The 22,606-nt window shown below is 50.6% G+C and overlaps 2 protein-coding genes and 2 long non-coding RNA genes across 5 annotated transcripts in view; 3 read left to right on the top strand and 1 right to left on the bottom strand.

Annotated features, from left to right (window-relative positions):
* IFFO2 (intermediate filament family orphan 2) overlaps nucleotides 1-4,852 on the top strand; it is a 41,675-nt gene extending 36,823 nt beyond the window's left edge. For both annotated transcript variants that reach the window (XM_068658271.1, XM_068658270.1), the window contains one exon: nucleotides 334-4,852. In XM_068658271.1, coding sequence (XP_068514372.1) covers nucleotides 334-439 — 106 coding nt within the window. In that variant the 3' untranslated portion in view covers nucleotides 440-4,852. The remainder of the gene's footprint in view (nucleotides 1-333) is intronic.
* A 782-nt stretch (nucleotides 4,853-5,634) lies between these two features.
* On the bottom strand, nucleotides 5,635-8,279 carry LOC137843244 (uncharacterized). Its single transcript, XR_011089418.1, has 2 exons — nucleotides 7,881-8,279; nucleotides 5,635-6,729 (listed from the first exon to the last, which is right to left on the bottom strand). It is a non-coding gene; the product is annotated as an uncharacterized lncRNA (long non-coding RNA).
* On the top strand, nucleotides 7,494-16,051 carry ALDH4A1 (aldehyde dehydrogenase 4 family member A1). Its single transcript, XM_068658272.1, has 15 exons — nucleotides 7,494-7,634; nucleotides 8,298-8,391; nucleotides 8,520-8,612; nucleotides 8,713-8,760; nucleotides 9,125-9,280; nucleotides 9,495-9,644; nucleotides 9,729-9,803; nucleotides 10,870-11,057; nucleotides 11,888-11,961; nucleotides 12,111-12,307; nucleotides 12,678-12,725; nucleotides 13,095-13,247; nucleotides 13,444-13,565; nucleotides 14,285-14,403; nucleotides 14,509-16,051. Exons 1-15 carry the CDS (start codon nucleotides 7,609-7,611, stop codon nucleotides 14,619-14,621), a joined length of 1,656 nt encoding a protein of 551 aa, XP_068514373.1. The 5' UTR covers nucleotides 7,494-7,608; the 3' UTR covers nucleotides 14,622-16,051.
* A 1,341-nt stretch (nucleotides 16,052-17,392) lies between these two features.
* On the top strand, nucleotides 17,393-19,669 carry LOC137843485 (uncharacterized). Its single transcript, XR_011089551.1, has 2 exons — nucleotides 17,393-17,823; nucleotides 17,916-19,669. It is a non-coding gene; the product is annotated as an uncharacterized lncRNA (long non-coding RNA).
* Nucleotides 19,670-22,606: the final 2,937 nt, after the last annotated feature.

Genomic DNA, 22,606 nt, shown 5'->3' with positions numbered 1-22,606 from the left:
AGAATAAACATTTTTGAGTTTTCAAGAGTGTGTGTACTGTAGATGATCAAGGTTTCTGTAGGATATTCATTGAACTTAATTTCTGATTGCCCTGTCTATAAAACTAGAACAGCCTTTATGTTTGTATAGGAGATGGTGTGTTGGGGGGGTGGCAGCATGCAGTGTATTCAAGCTTACTATTGATATTTGCTGCAAAACAGATAAGTTAAGAATACCCTTTATTACTATTAAAATGTTTTAGGGAGCGTCAGTGACTATTTCCTTTAAAGGTCTCATTTTTGTCTGTCAGTGGTATTTCTTTTTTGTCTAAACCTTTCTCTGCATTTTCTACAGAAATTCTCCATCTCCCAGCTCTGTAGCCAGCAGCGACTCAGGAAACACAGATGAAATTCAGGACGAGTTGGACAGAGAGGCGGATGTGGAGCCCATGGTCAGCTGATACGTAGTTGGAGCATTCCAGTGAAAGGGAAGATGCAAGCAAAGATTAAAAAAAACAACACACACTGATGGGGGGAGAAAAAAAAATAGACTTGTAAGCCCCTGCACAGGGCTTCTAATGACTCATTCCTACACGCATCCCTATCCCACCCAAGGATTGGTGCTGTCAATTTCTATCGTTACACAATTCACAAATGCAGAGTCCTGTAAGAAAACGTGTTTTAATTGTGCCTTTGCCCCAAGCTGAGCCACTTTGAGCTCCAGTGGAATATAAATAGCAGGTGTTTTTATATTATATATATATATATATATATATTAAAAGATATATCTGGTAGCAGCAGAGAATGGTGCTGCAAAGGCTCTGATATTTCAATAAGCTTATGGTTTTATTGAACTGCTGCACTGATTGGCAAAAGGAACACTGGCAAACTGAGTAGTAAACCTGAGACAATTATGGTATAATTACCAACGGCTGGCATAAAATAAGAATGCCTCCAAATTGATCTGTAAACATTTAAAAATAATACTGGGTTTAGAGGCAGCTTTTAGGATTAAGCAGTCATACAATATTGAAAGGAATTTCTTCATTCCACCTTTCTGGGTGAAGAAGACTTTGAGACTCATACAAGCTTTCTTCCAGGTTCCAGAATCTGAAGAAGCAGGTCTCAGCTTGGTGGCAAAGCAGGTGGATGAGGGAGGGTTCGGTGGGATGGGACTATCACTGATAAACTACTATGCAAAAAAAACAAAAGCGCGCCTTATTTGTATGGAATGTTTGGTCCCTGCTGGGCTATAGTTATCTCTTGGGGAAAGGAAAGCTCAAAACACGTTTGCACAAGTTACCTGTAGAGCTTCTTTTGAGGAGTACATTGTCTTGTTACAATGCCTTTGTTTCCAGTGATTGGATTGAGAGGGGAATCAGCCCTTCAGTTCCCAAGTTGTTTTGTGTTTTCTTTTTTTCAGGATGTTTTTTTAAACCATAGTGTTTGCAGATTTTACTTTGCTGACAGGGAGATAGCTCCATTTTATGCTGCTTTCATGATGGCTAGAGTGGGCTAGCATCAGGATAAACTGACATGCTGTGCTGTAGATTTGGGCTTGAGACATGACATTGAGAGAGTTCCAGACCACTTTTCTTCAGCAAAGCTGAACATTAGAAAATACTGTAATCCTTTTTAGGGCGTAGTAAAATCAATCCCAAACTACTGCAGCCCTAGAACTATGGAAGAACAGCCATGTGCTTTCTCTGTGAGAAAGTGAGAAGACCTAGGCTTTATCAATCTGTCTATATTTTTAAACAGGAGAAGGCAGCGTCAAAAGTCTGATTGGTACTTGAGGAAACTCTCTGGTGTCATCAAGCTGTTCGTGGTTATTAATAGGATTTGTAGCATCTCAGCCAGGTAAAAACAGGGTATAAACCTAAGCCAATACTTTTTTTTTGTTTGTATTTTAGAGCAAGATTGCAAGTGCAGTTAATACTGCCTAAAGGTAACTGTGTAGTTAACTAGCAGTTGCAAGACTTGAGGAGTAAATACCAATTGTATTTTTTAACCTGCCAGAAAGCTTAGAAACTGTTACGTAGGAGCAGTGCTAGGACTGGACAGGGGAATATCAGATTTAAGCATCCTCTCAGTGTTAGGTAAAGCTAGAGGGGCCAATCTTTTATCTTCCTGAGCGTTGTTTCCAAGCCTCTCTTATTTATTGATCTGAATCAGCAGGGCTGCATTGTAAACAAATAGCCAGTATAGATCAGTACTGCTTTCTTCCAAAAAGAGCACGAGTGTTTCAGCAAATGGCGCATTCCTGGGCAGAAAATCTCTCTCCATCTTGCACAGCTATGCAGAGGGGCAGGACCTCGGAGGGTTTCTGCTCACACTGTAATTGCGGGTACAGTAATGTCTTTTCAGTTTGGGTTTTGTTTGTTTCTGCATGGAGTTTCATTGCTGTTTAGATCAGTCTCCCGCTATCGTGTGATGGTGCTTTTAGGCCATGTGAATTAAATGGGCCCTCAGTCTTTCAGTGAGGAGAATTACTGGGATGATCCATTTGGATTCATAATTTGAGCATCAGTGGCGTCTGTCCAAGGTTATTCTTGTCATTCCCTTACTGATTGAAATACTCAGTGCAGTTATTCATAGAGTAGTTAGCAACTTCTTGGTTCTTGTGGTGTTAGTTAGGGGCTTTTTCAAAGCCTGTAGATAACTTTTTTCTCTGAAAAAGAAACCTTATTCCAAAGTGCTCATTCCTATTATCTCTTAGGTGGCCAAAGTGGTAAGTGTCATGTTCGCTAGGGCTGCAAGTTTTGGGGTGGGAGGGTGGGGGCAAGAAATGCCAGATGTGATATTTTTGTGAGGGGGCTGGGACTGCATGTTTTCAATAAAGTACTCTTAAGGTTTCCAAGCCTGTATGAAGCTGCTAAATATGTAGTTTCTCACGAGGCTGAGAAACCATGAAACCATCTGCCAAAGCTGAATGTCTGTAATGCTTTAGTGACTTTGGTGGAGGCATTGTTAAGCAATCTACTTGCACAGTGAGTCAGCCTTGTTGGAGGCTGTCGTTTGGCTGTCCTCAAATTATGAAATGCTCTTTGGTACTAGAGAAACTGAGCAATTTAAATGACTGTCCGGCTTAGCTGCTGTTTTTTATAATTTTTTTTTTTTAAACTCAGTGACCTAGTAGGAAAAAGGCTGAGTGTTCTTGAAATGAAGCTAGTAGCTGGCATGTTGAGGTGGGAAGGGATATCCTCAGTTTGACAGTGGGGGAGCCAGAGGAAGCAGATAGCTTGTTTCAACAGCTAAATTTCTGTAACCTACAGTTTATCTCATAGCCATAATTATGAGGAGCGCCTATAATAGGGTTGCATTTGTTGGTAAGTGTAAGGGATGTGGGTCTATAGTAGACAGTATAGAAATGTGTATGATGGTGATGTATGTGTATGATGGTAAATTACCATGGTTCTTGGTATCTTTCTTATAACCACATGTAATCCATTTTTTAAAAAAAGAAAAGGTGTTTTCATACTTGGGGTTGGGGTTTTATTTTCATCTAGGCTGTATGGGACTTGGTGGATCAACCTTTTGGGAGTTACTAGGGTTGGTCTTTGATAGTTTCCCTAGGAGGTCTTGGTTGGTTTAGTTTCAAGCGATGCTGCTGATTTAGCTGACAGTGGTCCTGTTCTGTTTGCGTTTAACCACTCTGTAGCAACCAGATCAAAAGCTTGCCAGAAAAAAATTGTGAAAATGCTGGAAATGAATTTGATGACCTCTTTTTTTCCTTTGTAAAGCTGTAAATACTTTATTTTTGTTTTCTATTCTTAATGCGGTGTCATATTGACACTTTTTTAGACTTATAATCAAAAAATCCTCCTCATTGTTTCTCATTTTTTAAAAGGGGATTTCAAGGAAGCAAATTTTTTTGCTTGTTAGCAGTGTAATAATAGATCAAATTCCTAAAATGGGTTTGTACAAAAAATGTTTTCAGTAAACAATGGCAGTTGCTTTTGTGGATGCATGTTGTTCAAAAATGTCCAAAGAATAATGTGGTACAAACACTTTTTTCAAAAATGTAGTAATTATCATATTAGTTCAGACAACACAAAAACAAAAGTATTTAAAAAAAAAAAAAAGTAGGTGGGGTGTAATGAAATCCAACTAAACTAAATGTGTAATCTATTTATAAGAAACACAGTATATATTCTATTTTTATTAGAGGTTTTTAAAGTGCAAACAGAATTCTGTTAGTAAATGCAATTATTCCCTTGTAAGGTATCTTTGGCTTTGATGGGACTCCCAAAATCTCAAACTGTTCCAGGTAACTGTGCAGAAACGATGTAATGGGTACGGCTGTGGTGCACTCGCCTGTTGCTTCCTTGGAGCAAGAGGTGGTGGCAGTGGGGAACAGGCCAACAGCTTTTCTCTAACTGCAGAATTACTGCTGTGCTCCTGTTTGTGTTTTTTCCCCCGTTTGGAGATTGAGGCCTTCCCCAGCGGGTCAGGATCTCCATTCATTCCCCTCACTACCAGGGATGCTTCCAGTACATTTGTTCTTAAAATCTGCCTCAAAGTAGGCTTTGTTCTACCTGGTAAGGAGACAAATTGTATTGGTCTACACCAGTATAAATTGGAATTAACTTGATGAAACAGAGTAATAGATCTGACTAGTGCCTGGCTTTAGATCTAAAGCTGTTTCTGTCCAATATGAGATGCTTTTGCATAACCATTCCTGCCAGCAAAAATACAAGTTCAGTTACTGGTCCAGGACTGGCTGAGGAAAAGCCGTGGCAACCAGTGGGTGCCCACAGCCTTACCACAACGCTGCGGGCTCTGTGAAACAGCTATTTGCTTGTGTTTCCCTTGGCTCTGGAAAAACTTGGAAAGATGCTTGTTCTGGAGTGTGCGAGGAAGAGAATTGCCATGCTGGGAAGTCCCTGTTTCATGTTCGCGAGTGCTTCTTTTTAGAGCTGAATGTTTAAAGTGAGATTTATTACAGCGAAATTAAGCAATTATAATGCTGTGGTGAATGTTAAATCACGGTTTAGCTGGTTGACCAGACTTTTCCATGCTGTGCTTCCATGGTGTAATAATACCCTCATGAGGATTTTCCTCACTTTGCTTCAGGACTTTGGGTTTTGATTCTTTTGCACTGGTCCAGGACTTGGGTTGCAGGGGAACACGCAGGTTTTAGCAATGTTTGCCTTCAGTGTTAAGTCACACAAATGCTTGATTTTAAGCTTTTATTAGAATGTAACTTCTATCAGTTTGAGTTTTAAGTAAGAAAAGAAGTCGCCAATCAAGGCAACACACAGTATGCTGGTGTTAGTGATGCTGGTTTTAGAGGTGAGCTAGAAATACTACCTGCCATATTCTTAATTCAGTCCTTCACCGACCCATTTCTGGAGAGAGGAATGCTGGAGGCTTGAACACGAGTCTTTGGCAGAGTAGTGAAGAAACACTTGACTGTTTTCTGTCTGTTTTTTTTGTGTGGTTCAGTGTCTTAAGGCCCTTCCGCATCTGTGGGAGCTGTTCAAAGCTTCTCTTTTGAAGAAGCAATGAATTGTAAGAAATGGGTACTTGATGTTTCTAGAAGTCACGATTCCCTCCTACCTAATTTGAGGCACTCCAACACTGAAGCACTTCTGTAGGCAAGGTGGTGCTTGTATGTATGGTTGGGTCTGTCTTTTGAGGAAAAAAAATGTTTAAAAAAAAAAACAAAAAACAAAACACACACACACAACTCTGGGATGTTTTGAGAGCTTTGAACCTGGTAGTCCGTGTCACTTTGATGGCAGAACACTGCAGTCCCACTGTGCCACTAACCCAAGGTGCGGGTTTTGTCTGCTGCTCAAACTGATGCTCCCTACACAGGTTTCATCGGAAATCCTAAAGATTTATTTTAATCAAGAAGGGGTTGAAGATGATGAAAAAAAGCTCGGTAACTAGACACTTCCTGTGTAACATGGTATCACTGAAAGGAACACGCAATCTGGTTCTTAAAACACCTTACCTGTGGCTAAAGTGTATGTAGCTAAGTTCTGCCAAAAATGATTATTTATTATTTAATGTGTTTAAGTGGAGGGTATTGATGAATCTTTTCCCATGCTGTGTCACTTTGTGTCAGTTCCTCTTAGGTCATGTAAGAATTTCTTTTATACACATTAAAACAGACTACTGATCAGTGTGGAAATGAAACTGTTTACCATACAGTTGTAAATATTGTGCTTTATATTCTGTATATTAGCTTCTTTTAAAGAAAAAGACTGAACTGTGATGCTAGTCAATCTGTGGCGAGGTAAGGACGAAGGATACACCAGCTCCTGAGCCTGCTGCGGGGGGCACGTGGGCCCTGAGCTGCGGTGTCAGGCCATTTGCACCCCATTTACAAGTCTGTCCTTGGTGTCTAAAAGCAGACTGAATGCTCGCGGTGCTGGATTTTGGACCATCAAAGCGCCAGCACCCAACTCCCTGTGAGAAGGGGCACCAAGCAACGCCCACAGCGAGAGCTCAGCTCCTCCGAATCGCAGTGGATGACCTCCACCTTCCTTTCTCGTGCCAAAAGCCGCTCCCACCGTTCGAGGCCTGCTCTCCAGCTCCCCGTACGCTGCTCTGCCCTCCTGTCCTGCGTCCGTCCATCTGTCCTTGGCTCTGCGGCCGCTCCGGAGCAACCCCGGCATGGTTCATCCATCCTTTGGGCCTCGCTGCCTCAGCTCCCTGCTCTTCCAGGCACGGCTCCAAGGTGCTGCTCCGCGGCCAGGGGCTGGGGAAGCTGGTGGATGGAAATGGGTGACGGTCTGCTCTGGTTACGGGGGGGGGGGGAAACAAAACCACGTAAAATAAATACCAACCTTCTGGTCACAGCTGTGTGGGCTATTTCTTGGGCTGCGAAGCACGGGGCTGGCACGTGAGGGGCTTGTGCAGTTTTTAGGGGGTTGGTGGGCGGTGGGAGCAACCTTTGTGTTTTTTTGTTTTTGTTTTTTTTTTTGAAACTCCCCAAAATCATGAAATGAGGTAATTCAGGGCCTCCTTGCACCAGTCCCCAGCTCCCCCATGCTAAATCCAGACACCCACAGCGATGCCTCTCAGGTGGGAACAGGAGCACCTCGTGTGGACGCAGCCTCCTGCTGCCTCAGCTGCCCTTACCCCCCTCCAGCCTCTCCCTTTTGTGTTAAAATCCCATTTTTTGCAAGTTTTTGCTAATAAGGGGATATTTTGCTGTGATAAGAGGGGATGCTTCAGCCGCCCTCTGTCCGCAAGCATTCAGCAGCAGCCGGGCCCCGCCGCGGCCCCAGCCTGTGACAACCCCTCCCCACCCCCCTTTTTTTTTTCCTCTTTAATAATTAATTATTTTTTAATTATTTATAACCCATTTTCCGCCCCGCCCAGCACCGCCCCCCTCCCACGTGCCGGGCTCTACCACCGCGGTGCCAAGGCCGGGGGGGGGGGCAGGTGCTGCATTTAGGGACCCCCCCTCCAACCTCACGGAGGGGGCGAGTGGCGACCGTGGAGGTGGACCCCAAAGCCCCACGCGTGGCCGTGGGCGCGCTGCGTGCTCCCCGTCTCCTCGCCGTGCTTTATCTCATTTATCTTTGTTTTATGCCCCCCCCCTCCACCCTCTTCCTTCTCCCTCCCGTGGCGGCTGGGGCACGGCCGTGGGGAGCGGCGCGGCGGGGCCGGGATGTGGCGGGCGCTGCGGGGCCGTGGGTGAGTCCCCACGCGCGACCCCCTCTGCTCCCCTTTCCCGCCCCCCCCCCACCTTCACCAGGGAGCACCCGAACCCCGCTCTGACCCTTTTACCCCCCCACTTTTTGCCTCACAACCCCCCCACCCCCCCCGGTAATGCTGCGTGGGGGCGGTCACGAGTGGGAGCCCCGCGGGTCCCGTCCCCGTCCCCCCCCCCCAAGGGCCGGGCGCTGCCCCCGGCTCCTCGCGGCCCCCCCAGGGCCCAACCTTTGCCCCCCGGCCTCGCTCTGCTGCCTGTGGGAAGCGCGGAGTCGTCGTCCTCCAGGGCTGCGACCCCCCTGTTCCCACCCCACGGGAACCCCTGTCCTATCGGGACCCCTTGTTCCTGTCCCATAGGAACGGCTTTGCCCACCCCATACAAACCCCTTTGTCCACCCCATAGGAACCCCATGTCCCACCCCATACAAACCCCTTTCCCCACGCCATGGTCATGGCTCCCATTCCCCATTTCCCACACCATCGCACCCCTTTTCCTGTCACACCAAAACCCCTTTCCCCACCCCACACCCCCCTTTTCCCTGGATTTACCCAGCTGGAATGCACCCAGCCGAGGCACCGAAGCCCCCCGGGCTGGCAGCATGGGGCTGGGGGCGTTATTTCAGCCTGTTCCCCCCCCCCCCCCAGGCTCAGGAGCCTTCACCGTGCGGCCACCACGGTGGCCAATGAGCCCATCCTCGAGTTCAAACCTGGCAGCCCCGAGCGAGCGGCGCTGCAGCAGGTATGAGAGGCTCAGGGCAGTGCCCTTCACCTTTTCCCCGTCCTTCCCTGCTCCTGGTCCAGCTCGGAGCCCTTTGGGGTCCCCGCCTGCCCTGTGCAGCCCCAGCACCTCGCTCTGCTCTCACCCAGGCGCTTGCTGACCTGAAGGGCAGGACTGAAAACATCCCCTGCGTGGTCGGTGGGGAGGAGGTGTGGACCGGAGCGGTGCGGTACCAGCTCTCGGTGAGTTTTGGGGCGCTGGGGGGACTTCAGTAAAGGAGAACGAAGCAAGGGATGCGCTGGTCGGATGGGGAAGTGCCAAGGTTTCCCATCTCTTTTTCAGCCGTTCAATCATGCACACAAGGTGGCCAAGTTCTGCTACGCCGACAAGGTGAGTGTGCCCACTGCCTGTTCCTCTTCCCTTCGGTCTTCTTCGTGGGGGACATTTTGGGGACAATGCAGTGACCACAGGGCCCCAGTCAGCTGCCAGTGTCGCTGATGCAGCTCGACTGCAGGTTTCACAAGCAGAAGTGGCTTTTTGGAGTCACAAAGCACATGGCTTTTCCAAAAGAGGCAGCGGTGGGTTTTGGCTTTCCAAGCCCCTGGGGACCTGGAACAAGGTGGTCTGAGGGGCTCCGGTGCTGGTGGGAAGGTGGCTGCCACAGCATGTGTCCGGGCTGGACGTCCCCTCACTGTCCCCTTTGGGTTTCTTGGGGGGATGGCTTCCTCACGGCTGCTTTTTCCCCTTCACACAGGATCTCATTAACAAAGCCATTAATGCTGCCTTGGCAGCCAGGAAGGAGTGGGACCTGAAACCTGTCCAGGACCGGGCCCAGATCTTTCTCAAGGCAGCTGACATGCTGAGTGGCCCACGGCGAGCCGAGGTGCTGGCCAAGACCATGGTGGGGCAGGTGAGTAGGGTACAGGGGGCGAACAGGAGGGAATTTGGGAGGAGCTGGTCGTAACAGGGCGGGATGGGGGCTTGCAGAGAGGCCCAGCTCTTTCTGAAGAGCACAAATCCCCAAACCACGTCGGGATGTGCCAGGCCATGTTGCATTTTCTCCTCCTCCTCTGTCCTGCCTCTCCTATGGGGTGTTTTTATTCATTGCGGTCCTCTCCTGGCAGGGCAAAACTGTCATCCAGGCAGAAATCGATGCGGCAGCAGAGCTGATCGACTTCTTCCGCTTCAACGCCAAGTACGCCTTGGAGCTGGAGAGCAGCCAGCCCATCAGCGTGGACATCAGCACCAACAGCATGGTGTACCGGGGGCTGGAGGTGAGGAGCTGGGGCTGCTTGTGCTGGCTCGCCCATGGCAAGCGCGGGCGCCTGCAGCCGGTCCCTTTTTTCTCTCCACCGCAGGGTTTTGTGGCAGCCATCTCTCCGTTTAACTTCACAGCGATCGGTGGAAACCTGGCGGGGGCTCCGGCATTGATGGTGAGCATCACCGCAGGGTTGTGTCTCTCTCCAAATCCAGCCTCTCTGGTGCTGTTCCATGCCCGGTGGCGTGCACCAGAGGAGCTGCTGGCATTGCGCAGCCTCCTGCTGCTTTGTCCCGACTCCAGGCTGCAGGAGTGATTTGTGCTTCTGTTATCCATGGGGACGGAGGAGCCCTCTGGGGGCATTCTCCTAAGGCGTCCCCAAAACTGGATACCTACAAACGCAGCCCAACAACATCAGGCACACCTGGGGTTCTGCTTCTGGAACCCTCCCTGGAATTCAAGCAGCTGGTGTGCAGTTTGGCTCAGGTGACTAATTACAGACAGGCATTCCCCTGGCTGCTGTTTAGACCTGTCCACCAAACTGCTGTGACGAGGGAAGTGTTGGAAAAGGAAAAACCCTCCCAAACCCGCTCTTGGAGGTGTCTGTGCTTGAGGCTTTCATTTTGGGCTTCACTCCTCGCCTGGATTTTAGACAGAGAGGTTGGGGTGCTGCAGGAGGGAGTTCTTAATAAGTGGCTGCTAATTAGACCCCCTGGCTGCACTCTCATCCTGGCCATGCGTGGTGACGGTGACGCAGGGGAGGTCACCAAGCCCAAACAAAGGCAGTGGCGTGGAGCCAAAGGGGTGGGGAGCCACGGCGGGGCGTTTGCACCGTGTTTTCCTGCTGATTGTGCCATTGGTTTGGGCACGATTAATCCAGGCACGGGCTGGTGTTTCACTCACGTGGGCACCCGCTGTGTTGCGCATGAGCCCAGGGGTGGCAGCTGCAGGGCCATAAGTCCCATTCCCAGCACGGGAGGGCACAAGAGGGCAGCATCGTGATCTCGTGGCAGCTTTTGATATGAAGGGGGGTGATTTTGGTGCTTCTAGCTGGGCTGGCAATCATAATCTGTCTCAATTGCTTGGGGTGCAAGGGAGCTATGAGCCACCTGCAGAGCAGAACCTCTGCACCATCACACAAACCCTCCCGGAGGTGCTGCAGACTCTGATATGGGCTCTCCCTGATGCATTTAAGCCCTGCAGTTGCGTGTTTCTCACACTGACTGTCCCTTGTTCCCCAGGGAAACGTGGTGCTGTGGAAGCCCAGCGACACTGCCCTGCTCTCCAGCTACGCCGTCTACAGGATCCTGCTGGAAGCTGGGCTCCCTCCCAACGTCATTCAGTTCGTGCCGGCAGATGGGCCCGTGTTCGGCGACGCCGTCACCAGCAACCAGCACTTTTGCGGGCTCAACTTCACCGGCAGCGTGCCGTAAGCTGGGGAGGGGAAGCACAGGGAGCTGCCCAGCTCATGATTGATATTTGCCCACTGGTCCATCGCGCAGAGCAGCTGCCGTCCTTACACCTTGTTGGGTGAAAAAAAACCTGTATCTAATCAGCCCAGGGAGCATATTTAATATCAAGGACTTCCTGTGGCTAAAACCAAGCCACAGAGAATAAACTTGCAAGTTAAACAAGGGAGACACCGACCTGTCTCCTAGGGATGCTGTGACTTGGCAGAGTGATGCCGGAGGGCAGCGGGGTTTATCCTTCCCTCCTACTGCCAGCGTGCCTGCACCCAGACCCAGCTGTGCAGCACTATGAGCACACGCTGCCTTCATCCCTGGCTGATTTGCAAACCCTCTGCTGGGTTAGCGACTTGCCCCTAGAGGCTATTAAGCCCCAGGGCCCTGCAAGTGCCATGGTCTGATGAGCATTGTGCTGTAAAGGTGGGGAAGCTCATAAATTAGTATTAGTGGCCGTGCCTCCTGCTGGAGGTTTATTAGCATTTTTATTGTTTTGCAGCCAAGGGGTTTGTCACAGTGAGAACCAAAAAAGAAGGGCCAAAAGGAGGAGGACAGAAACTTCTGCTGGATGCTGTCTGGTCTTCCCTGTGGCGCTTATTTGTAATGTGCTAGGGTTTTTGTGTAGTGCCCAGAGCATTGGTGTCTAGGGACTCATTCTGACCTAGCCTCTCCTCTTCTTCTGAGCATCCCTTCTTTTGAGGATGGACCTGGCGGTTTGCTGGGGTTGTCTTCAGCAGGGTCAGGAACTTTTCCAAGTTCCCCTCTCATGCTAAGCACCTCCTCCTTTCTCTCCCAGGACGTTCAAGCGCCTCTGGAAGCAAGTGGCTGAAAACCTGGATTGCTACCGCAACTTCCCCCGCTTGGCTGGAGGTAATGGCTGTGGGGAGCCCGAGCAGGGGGTGCTGAGGGCTGGAGCACCTGGGCTGGCCTCCCTGGGACATCACCCACTGGGGTCTGGACATAGCTCGAGCTTTGCAGCAGGAGCAACTTCTCATTTGCTCCTTTTCCTCCCAAACCAGAGTGTGGTGGGAAGAACTTCCACCTGGTGCACAGCTCAGCCGATGTGTCCAGCGTGGTGAACGGGACCCTGCGCTCTGCCTTTGAGTACGGCGGCCAGAAATGCTCGGCGTGCTCCCGCCTCTACGCCCCAGACTCGCTGTGGCCCCAGATCAAAGAGAAGCTGCTGGAGGAGACCAAGAAGATCAAAGTGGGAGACGTGAGTGGAGCTGCCGGGCTGCTGAAGGGCTTTGCAGCTCAGCGGGTGGCTGATGGGATTAGAGACTGCGGTAACTGGCTACTAATTCCTATTGAACTGAGCTTTTTATCCACTGGTTCTCCCCACCACCACCCCTCCGTCCTCCCCCTTCATCTTTTTTTTTTTTAGTGATTAGAAATTAACTTGTAGCCAGCGTCTGCAGGAAGGACTGTGTAAGTCACTGAATACCACAGACTAATTGAAAAGGGGGAGCTTGCTCCCTCGCGCGGAGGTGTGCTTTGGAGCAGTTTTATTCTGGGAATTTCAATTTTAGAGTTAGCTTTTTGGCACAGCGTGGACTTACATTGTCTACTTCCTTTTGCCCCTGCAGCCTGCCCAGGACTTTGGGACGTTTTTCTCAGCAGTTATTGATGACAAGGTGAGCTCATGCATCCTGCTCCTGCTCGTACTCAAAGGTAACACCGCCACGCTTCCACTCATTGTTTGGCTGGATGTTTTTTATTGCTTTCAGCAAAGTGTGAGTAGGAAGTTCCAGCACTATGGCATGGGGTGCTTTTTGCTCCCCTCAGGAATATTGCATGTCACTACCCTGCTTGAGAAGTGGGTTGTTTGTTGAGAAGCCCTCATGGAGGTAGGGTTCAGAGTATCCAGGGCTGTTATTTCCAGCTTGCAGCCTTCCTTCTGAGCTGGAAACGAGCAAAGAGCAACATAGCCCCAAAAGGCATTGCCCAAAACTCTTTTTCACCCCCCAGCTCCACACTCTGTTCATTTTCTTCTCTTTCCTCAGTCTTTTGCACGTATAAAGAAGTGGATCGAGCACGCCAAGAAGTCTCCCAACCTCACCATCTTGGCTGGAGGCGGCTGCGATGACAGCATTGGGTACTTCATTGAGCCCTGCATCGTGGAGAGCAAAGACCCAAAGGATCCCATCATGAAAGAGGTGAGAGTGGGAAAATCATGGGACGTGGCTCTGCATCTTGGGGCGTGAGTTGACTGGATTTGTAGGATAGATAGATGCGGGGATGGTCCTCTTCCATCTTTCTCATGGCTTTGGCTAATCAGTCACTCGTTTTTGGAGGCTGTGGGTTGTACAAGGAGGGCTGTGCGCTTGGCTAATTTATTTTTTTGCTCTACAGGAAATCTTTGGCCCCATCCTCACCGTGTACGTCTACCCAGAGAAGCAGTACAAGGATGTCTTGGAGCTGATTGACACCACGACACCCTATGGCCTCACGGGGGCGGTCTTCGCCCAGGAGAAGTGAGCACCCGGAGCTGGGAGGGAAGGGGACATCCCGGGGGGGTCAGGGTCCTTCTCCCAGCCTGGACCCGCAGGGCTTCGAGTCCGAGATGCTTTTTTGGGTTAGATGCTGGTTTCGAGGATTTTTTTTTTCTAAGAGAGGAAGAGAATAAGAAAATAAAAAGTTATTTGATGGCCTAAGGAGAGGAGCTAAGAAGCCTGAAATAAAATACTTTCTCTAAGCTATGAGGAAAGGCAGAAGCTTTTTGGGTAGTATGAAAACCAAGGTGCTTTTTGTTGTTTTTTGTTTGTATTTAACACTTTTTGTTGTGAGAAAGTTCCAGGCTGCCATGAAGCAGATGGGGATCATGATTTTTCAATAAATATCTAAGAATTAATCATATACTAGTGAAACTAAGAGCAGGCGTTGAATTACTAGCTTAGAAGGTCGTTAAGTCAGGCTATCCTTGGACTTAATTAACTTCATTTTATAACAGCAAATCTTGAGGAAAAACATGAAAAGAAATGCAAAGTTGAAATGAGAAATTGCAGTCATTTAATTGAGCTTTAAGCACACAGGTCCCTTTGCAGTGTGTGTCAAGCTTCTTTTGTCTACAAATAGCACGTGTGCAAGGAAACACAAATACTGGGCACCAGTGCAGCTACTGGAGCAGGGCAGAGACTTCCAAGTGTGCTTTTGTCATTGCGTCCTGCTTATGGTCCTCTCCCTCCCTCCTCAGGAGCATCATCGAGGAAGCCAGGAGCTACTTGCGCAACTCAGCTGGCAATTTCTACATCAACGACAAGTCAACGGGCGCTGTTGTGGCTCAGCAGCCCTTCGGGGGCTCCCGCATCTCAGGTGAGGCCAAAAAAACTCTCCATAAAACATATTTAATAGCACAATGGGACACATCCCCTCCGTCCATCTCCTTCACCTCATGGTCCCTCTTTCCTCTCGGCACAGGAACCAACGACAAACCTGGTGGTCCGCACTACATCCTGCGCTGGACATCTCCCCAGGCCATCAAGGAAACCCACGTGCCTCTGCGGGACTGGCGCTACGCCTACATGCACTGATGCCTTCTGCTCATACCCGTGCCTCTACTACTGAAGCTGGACGCACACAGTGGCTCCTCAGCCACAGCCTTGAAAGCACTTAAATCAGCCAATCTTCAGCACAGCAAGCTAGGGTTTTATTTTTAGAGACTAATTATATTATTAAATTGTTAACTTACACCAAAAAAAAGGTCCCTATGATTTCTTAGTCTTGGAAGAAGCAGGCTGTGGGTAACTGCAACAACAGAGATGCTTTGCTGGTACCCGAGATCCCCAGCCTGGGAACAAGAAGAGCAAGTCGTCTGCAGTAGCTCCACAAAGCACCATCATTTGAGAAGTGATTTTCTCTCTGTTACATGCTTTAAGAAGGTAGGAATAATGCTTTTTCCAACACGTAAGGATTTTTCCATTACTTAGCTCAAAGAGTAATAGCACCACACCTCTGCAGAGGGCTTTGGGCTTGCCCAGCAGCGCTGAATCCTAGTTCTCCTTTATCCTTTTGTCCATCCACTTGACCTCCCATCCAGCCATGCCCACCTGATGGGCTGGGAGCGCTGGAGCTGGAGCAGGGAGCAGCATTCAGATTCTTCTCCTGGTCACTTGGAGAAGAATCATCCTGTCCAATAGACATCGTTTACCCTGGCTGCTCCATCAGGGAGCCTTGCACAGTGGAACAACGAATTCAAGGACTTTCCAAGAGGGCTATGAAGCCTGGCTTGGTTTAAACCATAGTGCCAAGCAATGGTAGCCTTGAGCCGTGTATTTTCCTTGGTCCTAAGCAAGAGCTAAGCCTCCAGAAGTCACATTTTGCCAAGAGATGGCAGCTGTGAGCTCAGAGCTGCTCAGGAATTGCCCACGTGCCTTTATTCACTGAGAAGGCACTGGCCAGAGCTGCTCTGATCCTTGGATGTTGGCTGGAAGGAAGCAGAAGGATTTTAGAGAAGTTCCACTAATGTTCCTGCACAAGCTGCTTAGGTGGCTGCAGCATCCTTAACCCCCAGAAGGAATTTAGGAAGAGAGGCCAGGCCAGCAAGAGGAGGTTTGCAGTAATTAGAAGCAAAATCTGTTTCCCAGGTTGTCGTGCTTGGCCCAGGACCCTGTACCTGAGGCTCTGCAAGCTGCTGAGTTGTGAAGTTGAGCATTATGTTGTTAAATTTGCTGTTCTTTCCCATCAGCAAGCTCTTGCTGAATGAGTCCTGCAGTACAAACTGTAACAGGGAGTTCGGACACCGAATCCTGCATCTTCCAGGGGCATTTCTGATTTAGAAATGTATTCGTTTGTAACACTGCCAATTACTGGCCAGTCAATTAGCACGATTTACAGATAATGTGGCTAACCCTTTTATGGCTGCTGCAAGTTACTTGGTTTGTAGGTCAAAAACGAGTTGTGTTAATACCTGCAAATCCAGGTTTAACTGATGAAAATTGCAATAAAATACATTATGAAAATCTTTTTGTGTCCTTTTTTGAATTATTTCTTCAAATTGTTGCCAAAGGAAGAGAGCATGCGTTTGGTACCTTAAGTGCATGCAGTGTTGTAGGCAAGGTTAGGCACAATGAGGCATTGCCCAAAACTGCTGCCGCAGCATCTGAACAGGGCGTTGATCCTTTGCTCAGTTTTGGTGCCCAGCTGCAAGGTCTCTTCTTCACCCTGCTGCATCCAAAGGCAACCAGCTCTCGTGTGCATCAATTATTCCTTAAAACAAACAAACAAACAAACCGAAACCTCTGGATCAATTAAGCCTTTTCCAGAGCAGGACTGGGCTGGCATTGGGGTGGCTGTAACAGATGTCTCCATCCCTGGGTTCAAGAAGTTCACAGGCCAGGAGGCCACCAGCCAGGTGGGACCCACTGCAGACAGACCAACAAGAAGGGCCAAGAAATGTGCAACCAGGAGCTCGCCCAGTGCCTCGTGGCATCCCAGCACATCAACTATGGGGAGACCATTGAGTTCAACACCTAAGCAAACCATCATCATCATCCAAATTGCCTCCTGCCTAACCCCAGGCTCGGAGGCATGAGGAATGCTGCTCTGCATAGGTGCTACTCGGGCACTGAGGGGTTTGGGGGAACAGAAGGGTGCTGTGATTCTTTGCCATGGGCAACACAACCCCGTATCCAGGCTTCAGAGAGCTGAGCTGTGCTCTGGGTGTTGAAAAGGGGAGGGGATGGAAGGCAGCATAGGCAGGGTCACCCTTGATCACCCAGGGTCACCTGTGATGCCACAAAACATTGTCACTTGTGGATGCCCACGACTTGAAGGCAAGTGATTTGAGTTTACAAAACTTGCTTACAGCAGGGTGGGCAGATGCCCTCAGGATGTCCTCTGGGTGCAGGATGCGCGCTCGGTGCCGAACTGCCCACAGTTGATGCCCAAGACCCAGCTCCCTGCTGGTCCTGTTGAGCGGGTGAGCTCTCCTGCCCCATTCCCCAGGCATTTGGGGTGAGCACCCCAAATACACCCCACCCCCTGACGGCATCCCCAACCCCCCCAGCTTGTTTAAATCTCGTTAAGGGCTCTGCCCCCCTCTCAGGGGAGCTGGTGATTTGGGGAGTTATGGCGAAGGCACCGAGTGCTCGTCCAAGCCACCGCTTTCGGCTCACGCCTTTTAGGACTTAAGGCCAGGGTGTCAAGTGGATTTTTAGCCTTAACTCTGAATTTCATGGCTTTTGTCACTTCAAATCAGACCCCTAATGCTATTTAAACAGTTGGCTTTTTGAAGCTGGTAAGGTGTTGGGGAGGCCGGAGCGGGGATGGTGACGGGGGGGGGTTGTGTTGGTGGTTCCTGAGCTTTCTTAGCAGCCCCCGGGGATGCTCCCCTGCCTGCAGGGACAGGGAAAACACATTGCCTTCTTCAGGGAGAGAGGGATGGGGAAAACCCCCCAAGGATAGCCCATAGCTCCATCTGCTTCCCCTTAGCAGCTCAGGCTGGAGCTCATTGGCAGCTCAACGCACCTCGTTAGGGGCCTCGTTAGGCGAGGCCAGAGTGAGCATGGTATTTCTTGGATGGAGCCCAGCTGCAGTCTTCCTTTTTCTGGTGGGAGATCTCACACCCAACAGGCTGAAGCAAGGCAGAAGGGGAAGAGGAGGCAGCACCAAGCTGTTCATCTGCTGGGGGGAATGAGCGAGTGGGAGAGGATGCAGGTGAGAGCCCCACAGCAAGGCCCACGCTCCCCTCCGTGCCCCAAGCAGGGATGTGCCTGCAGCTGAAAACAGTGAGAGGTGAGCCATGGCCACAATAAGGCAATTGCTGTGCTTTTTGTAACTTTATTATTATTATTATTATTATTTTTGAAACGTTTAACTCACTACAGGTTGTAGCAGCCCAGCATCAGCTGCCTTCAGTCCTCCACTTTGGGGCATGGGATGAAGAGGAGAAAAGATCAGAGGAGGAGAGAAAATCCGCAGAGAGCCCAACTTCAGCTCCTTTCCCACAGCTCAGATGGAAGCCCCAAACAGCAAGAAGGGGATGGGATTTGAATGTTGGCCCTGTTCAACAAACAAACCACACTTTTGAAAGGCTGCAGCTAGTGGCTGTACTCCCCAGCCCCTCCAAAAATGCTACCAGCTCCTGCAAAGTTATGGAGAGTCTTCTAATATTTAGCATTTTTGTGCTAAAGCCCCAGGTCCTGGAGTCATGAGAATACAGCAGGATGTCAGCCTCCAGCTAGAGTAAATAAAGTGTGGATTCCCATTGCTTGGGCCAGCCTAGGGAAGCCGAATAACGTGACCCCTTAGGGCCAGAGGAAAATCATGGAAAGCACATAGAGGGATGTGGAGGCAGAGTGCTGGAGGCTGGGGATTGGCCTGGTCCCACCTGTTGCTCCAGGGTCCTGTTTGTGCCATCCACCAAAGAGCTCCAGCTGGGGAAAAGGAGGCAAAAAATAATCCCTACCACAGCACTACATTTGATTTTTGGTTAGCAAATGATCCCAGCAGTTTGCTTCCCATCAATTTTGTATGGCCACACTGCCCACCAAGCCACTTGGACCCATGGGCCGCACAGCAGCCTCCATCCTGGGTCATCTGAGGCCAACCCCTCCCCAGTCTCCCAAATACTTCTCCCGCAGGGCACATCAGCCAGAGCTTTGCTGCCTTGTCGAGGCTCATCCCCATCCCGGCATTCCCCAGTTTACCCCAGGGAAAGCTCGTCTGGGAGCCTGAATTATTTTGGAGCCAGCCTGCTTGAGAAGAGGAACAGGTGAAGGAGGCCGGCAGAGCCCGGGGAAGGCCCCCCAGGAGATAAATTACTCGCTGCCTTCTGACGGCCTCGAGGTTGGCTCGGATAAACCAGGCGTATGACAGCAGCGGGAAACCGCAGCAAAGTTGGCCTGGGGCAGCTCGGGATTAAGAGGAAACTTCGGCATCCGCCAAGCCTCCCGGCCTCTCCCCGCCAGCTGCCTCCCAGAGCTTTCCCCCCGGATCCTGCCCTGACCTCCCGTCCCCTCCACTCCCGGGGGCTCAGCACCAGCCACGCATCCCCTGCCAGCACCATGCTGCGTGCCAAACGTCCCCCCCCCGTCCCCCCCCCCCCCCATATCCCAGCATTTGGGTGTTTAAAATGTATCAGCGGTGCCATCGCGGCTGCTGTTTTTCATCCTTCAGCGATAAGGCATCTGCGTGTACACAGCACCCAGAAAATTACTTACAAACAGCAGCTTCCTCCTGCAGATCCCCCCCCCCCACACCAATTATTAATATTATCACAGAGGCAGACCTGCTCGGGTGCTGTTTTCATTTAAGATATTTTTCCCCGTTCATTTTTTTTGTGTGTGTGTTTGTGGTTTTTGGTTTTTTTTTTTGATTCTACACCCCACATTGTGATCGCCGATTGGAGATCACAAACCTGACATTTCGGTGCCTGCTTTGCAGTGCCAGGCGGGCAAAACTGCCGGCGACAATCGATTCTCCCTGCATCGTCTACCGGTGCCATCCAAAACATTTAATCAACGCAAGATCAACCCTTCCGGCAGCTCTCGTTCGCTTTATTATTATTATTATTATTATCATCATCATTCTTTTTCCCCAGCCTCTGAAAATATGCAATGCCCTGAAATGGGGCCTGTGGCACGAGCATGGTTGGGGGAAGAAAGAAAATATGCCCGGAAGGCGTGGGGGTGAGCCAGGGAGGGAGGGTGGGTGGCTGCGTCAGCCCAAAAAGTAAGGGTGATGGCCCTGTGCCCATCCAAAAGTGCATGGCAGGGACTGGGGGGGGGGTGTAGGCACCAGAGAGGTTGGGGCTCTGGGCTCCCAGAGAGAGCTGCTGGGACAAAGTGTCCCTGAGCATCCCCGCAGGCTGGTCCTCAGCCGCTGGGGTGAGGTCTCTGCTGCCGGTGGCTGGAATCTCACCAGGGAATTGCCCAAAGGGAATCCTACAGGGACGGTGGTGAACTGAACCCCCGTGCTGAATTTATGGCAAGCTCCTCATTCACAGCCACCTCTCAGCCCCCTTCCTGCAGGTAATCCCCTCCTGCCCCGCGGGTGTGGAGATGTGCGGACCCGTTTGGCAGATCGGGGATGCTGAGGCAGCAGGAGGGAGCTGGGGAAACAGCAGCCCCCCCAGACCCCTCTGTAACTCACTGCAATCAGCAAACGGGCCATGGGGTCCCCAGCCCTCAGCTCTAGCCGCCAAAGTGACGCCTGGCCCCGAAGAATGCGTCCCCCCCGTCCCCACGCGCCGTGCCCTAATCCGGGGGATGTCTGCAGACAGCTGCGCCTGCCCCAGCGGCCTGACATCACCGGCCAGCTATGAAAGCACTGCCTTGGCAAAGGGCTCCTTCTCCAAGGGTTTCCAGGGGAGGGGGGCCAGGGACGCCCACTCTGCTCTTAACCCTCTGCTAGCAGAGCGGGAACATTCGCCTGCCGCTTGCTGTGCTCTGGTCCTCCAGATGCAGCTGGGTGACGGTGGTATAGCTGCGGACGGTTCCCACTTGCAGCAAGGGGATGGGATGTCAGTCACAAAGTCCTTGCAAACGTGCCCCACCCCCCCCAGATCTGTCTGCTCAGGGTTTTCTCTGGAGCCATCAATCAGTGCGGGGACATGATCGTGTTTTACAGTCAGGGCTGCTCGTGAAACCCAAGCTCAGCGCAGCAGCCCCAGCTTTGCTCGGAGGAAAATCATAGCTGTGGCTTTCAACCCTTGCAATGGGTGCTTGGAGCAGCTCTGCAGTAGCCCCAGCTTTTTGGATTTCTCAGTCAGTGCTGCACAAGCAGGTGACATGCGAAGAAACACGGCTGTGCCTTCCCGTACGATTTACAGCCCAGACTTGCTAAAAACAAGGCTGCACAAAACACAGCCAGGTCTGCATGTGCTCCCCTCCCCATGCTGCTGCTCAGATGCACACAGGCACTATTCTGCGGCATGCACACAGGGAGAGAGGCAGGTGAAGTTTTGCTACTCGTGGTTCCTTTCTGCCCTCCATCCCTCTACAACACTAGCATCCTTTAGGCAAGTCTTTGGCAACACAGTTTTTTGTCAGATTTCTATCAGCAATGTCATTATTAATAAGCTAAAACCAAAGCAGTGCTCAGGCAGGGTAGCATTGGCTCCAGAAAGTTTACCCTGGGGTGCCAGCCTCTGTGCACCCCCCCACCACCACCCCCAGAAGCCTGCTCCCAGTGTGATGCTGCTCTCTGGGAATCGCTCCAGTGGCTTCAGTTGTGCTTGTTCAGGAACAAAGCAGGGGTGACGAGGAACTGGCTGAGGAGAACTTGGGAAGCACTTGCAGCCCAGCCAGCCAGGCTGAGTGGAAATGAAAGGTTGTACTAGATGATCGTAGAGGTCTAACCCGAATAATTCTATGAAATCTGCTCTCTGAAGCTTGCAAATGAAAAATAGAAAGGACAGAGGGATGCATGCAAGTGGAGGACGTTTTTTTGGATCCCTGTGAATGTTTTGGGACCACTACACACTGGGTGTCTCCTGCAATTCTACCGTCTTTTCTGCACCAGGTGTTCACTGTCACGTAGCACCAAGCAGCTACAGGGAGCAGAAGTGGAGCCTGAAGACCAGGGCGTGCTTTCAAGCAGCACCAGCCAGAAAACAGCAAGGCTGCTTGATTCATGGGACCCAAGTGACCCTTGGCAGTGCCTATGGAAATGCAGAGGAGCTGCACATGTTCAGCTCTTCCACTATTCACACGCTTTGGGAAGGAGCCAGGGCAGCTGCTGTGATGTCAGGTGCCCACACGGCTCCACATCCGTGGTCCACCACAATTATGACTGACCACATCCATCACCCACCATGTCCATCACACACCACGTCCATCTGGGCTTTGCTGGTCTCCTTGGGACAAGCAGGGGGTGCAATGATTAGCTACATCAAATGAGTTGCTCTCAGGGCAGAGCTCTGAGGTGTGAGGTCTCTGTGTTCACAACCAGACCTTGCTGGCAAATGCTGCATTATAAATGAAGCAATTTGCTGATGAAGAAATCGAGGAGATGAGATGAAAGCTCTTTCTACGCTATCAAAAATAGGGACCGGCTGATTAAACCAGGGTTTGTCAAGAAGCTGGCTCCAGGACTGTGCAGCCTTGCTGGGGACTTGCATAGCCATGGCTCTGCAGCCTGGAGAGGTGACGGGGGTGGTGGGAATCAGTGAGATTGCCCCCAGATGTCCCAGAATGGCAGCAAGAAGGGGTCTGCCCCCTGCTCCTGGCTCAGCCACTGTGTGCTGTTGGATGTTTAGCCCTTGGAGGATTTCACGTTCCCTGTTAGGGACTGAATATGGAAGGAGAAAAGAAGGGAGGAGGCAAAATAGTTGTCTTTTCTTCTACTTTGGCTACTAAATTGGGAACTGCTGGCCTGTTTGCACAGCTCCAGTCCCATCGGTGTGTGTTGAGCTCCTCAGAGGACGTCAGTGCCCACTAAATCCCTGGATCCCAATTAAGACTGATCTATGCCAGCAGCTCAGAGACCTGCTCCTGAAGCCCGGAGCTCCCTGAGCATCCTTGCACACGGGGCAGTATCTTTGTGGCGCTGATTTACTGCAGCCCAGGCTGCGGGG

This window comes from Anas acuta, chromosome 22, assembly GCF_963932015.1.
Source record: "Anas acuta chromosome 22, bAnaAcu1.1, whole genome shotgun sequence".
Classification (NCBI taxonomy): domain Eukaryota; kingdom Metazoa; phylum Chordata; class Aves; order Anseriformes; family Anatidae; genus Anas; species Anas acuta.
The sequence above is the reverse complement of the archived record's forward strand: the minus strand, read 5'-3'. Positions and strand labels throughout refer to the sequence as shown.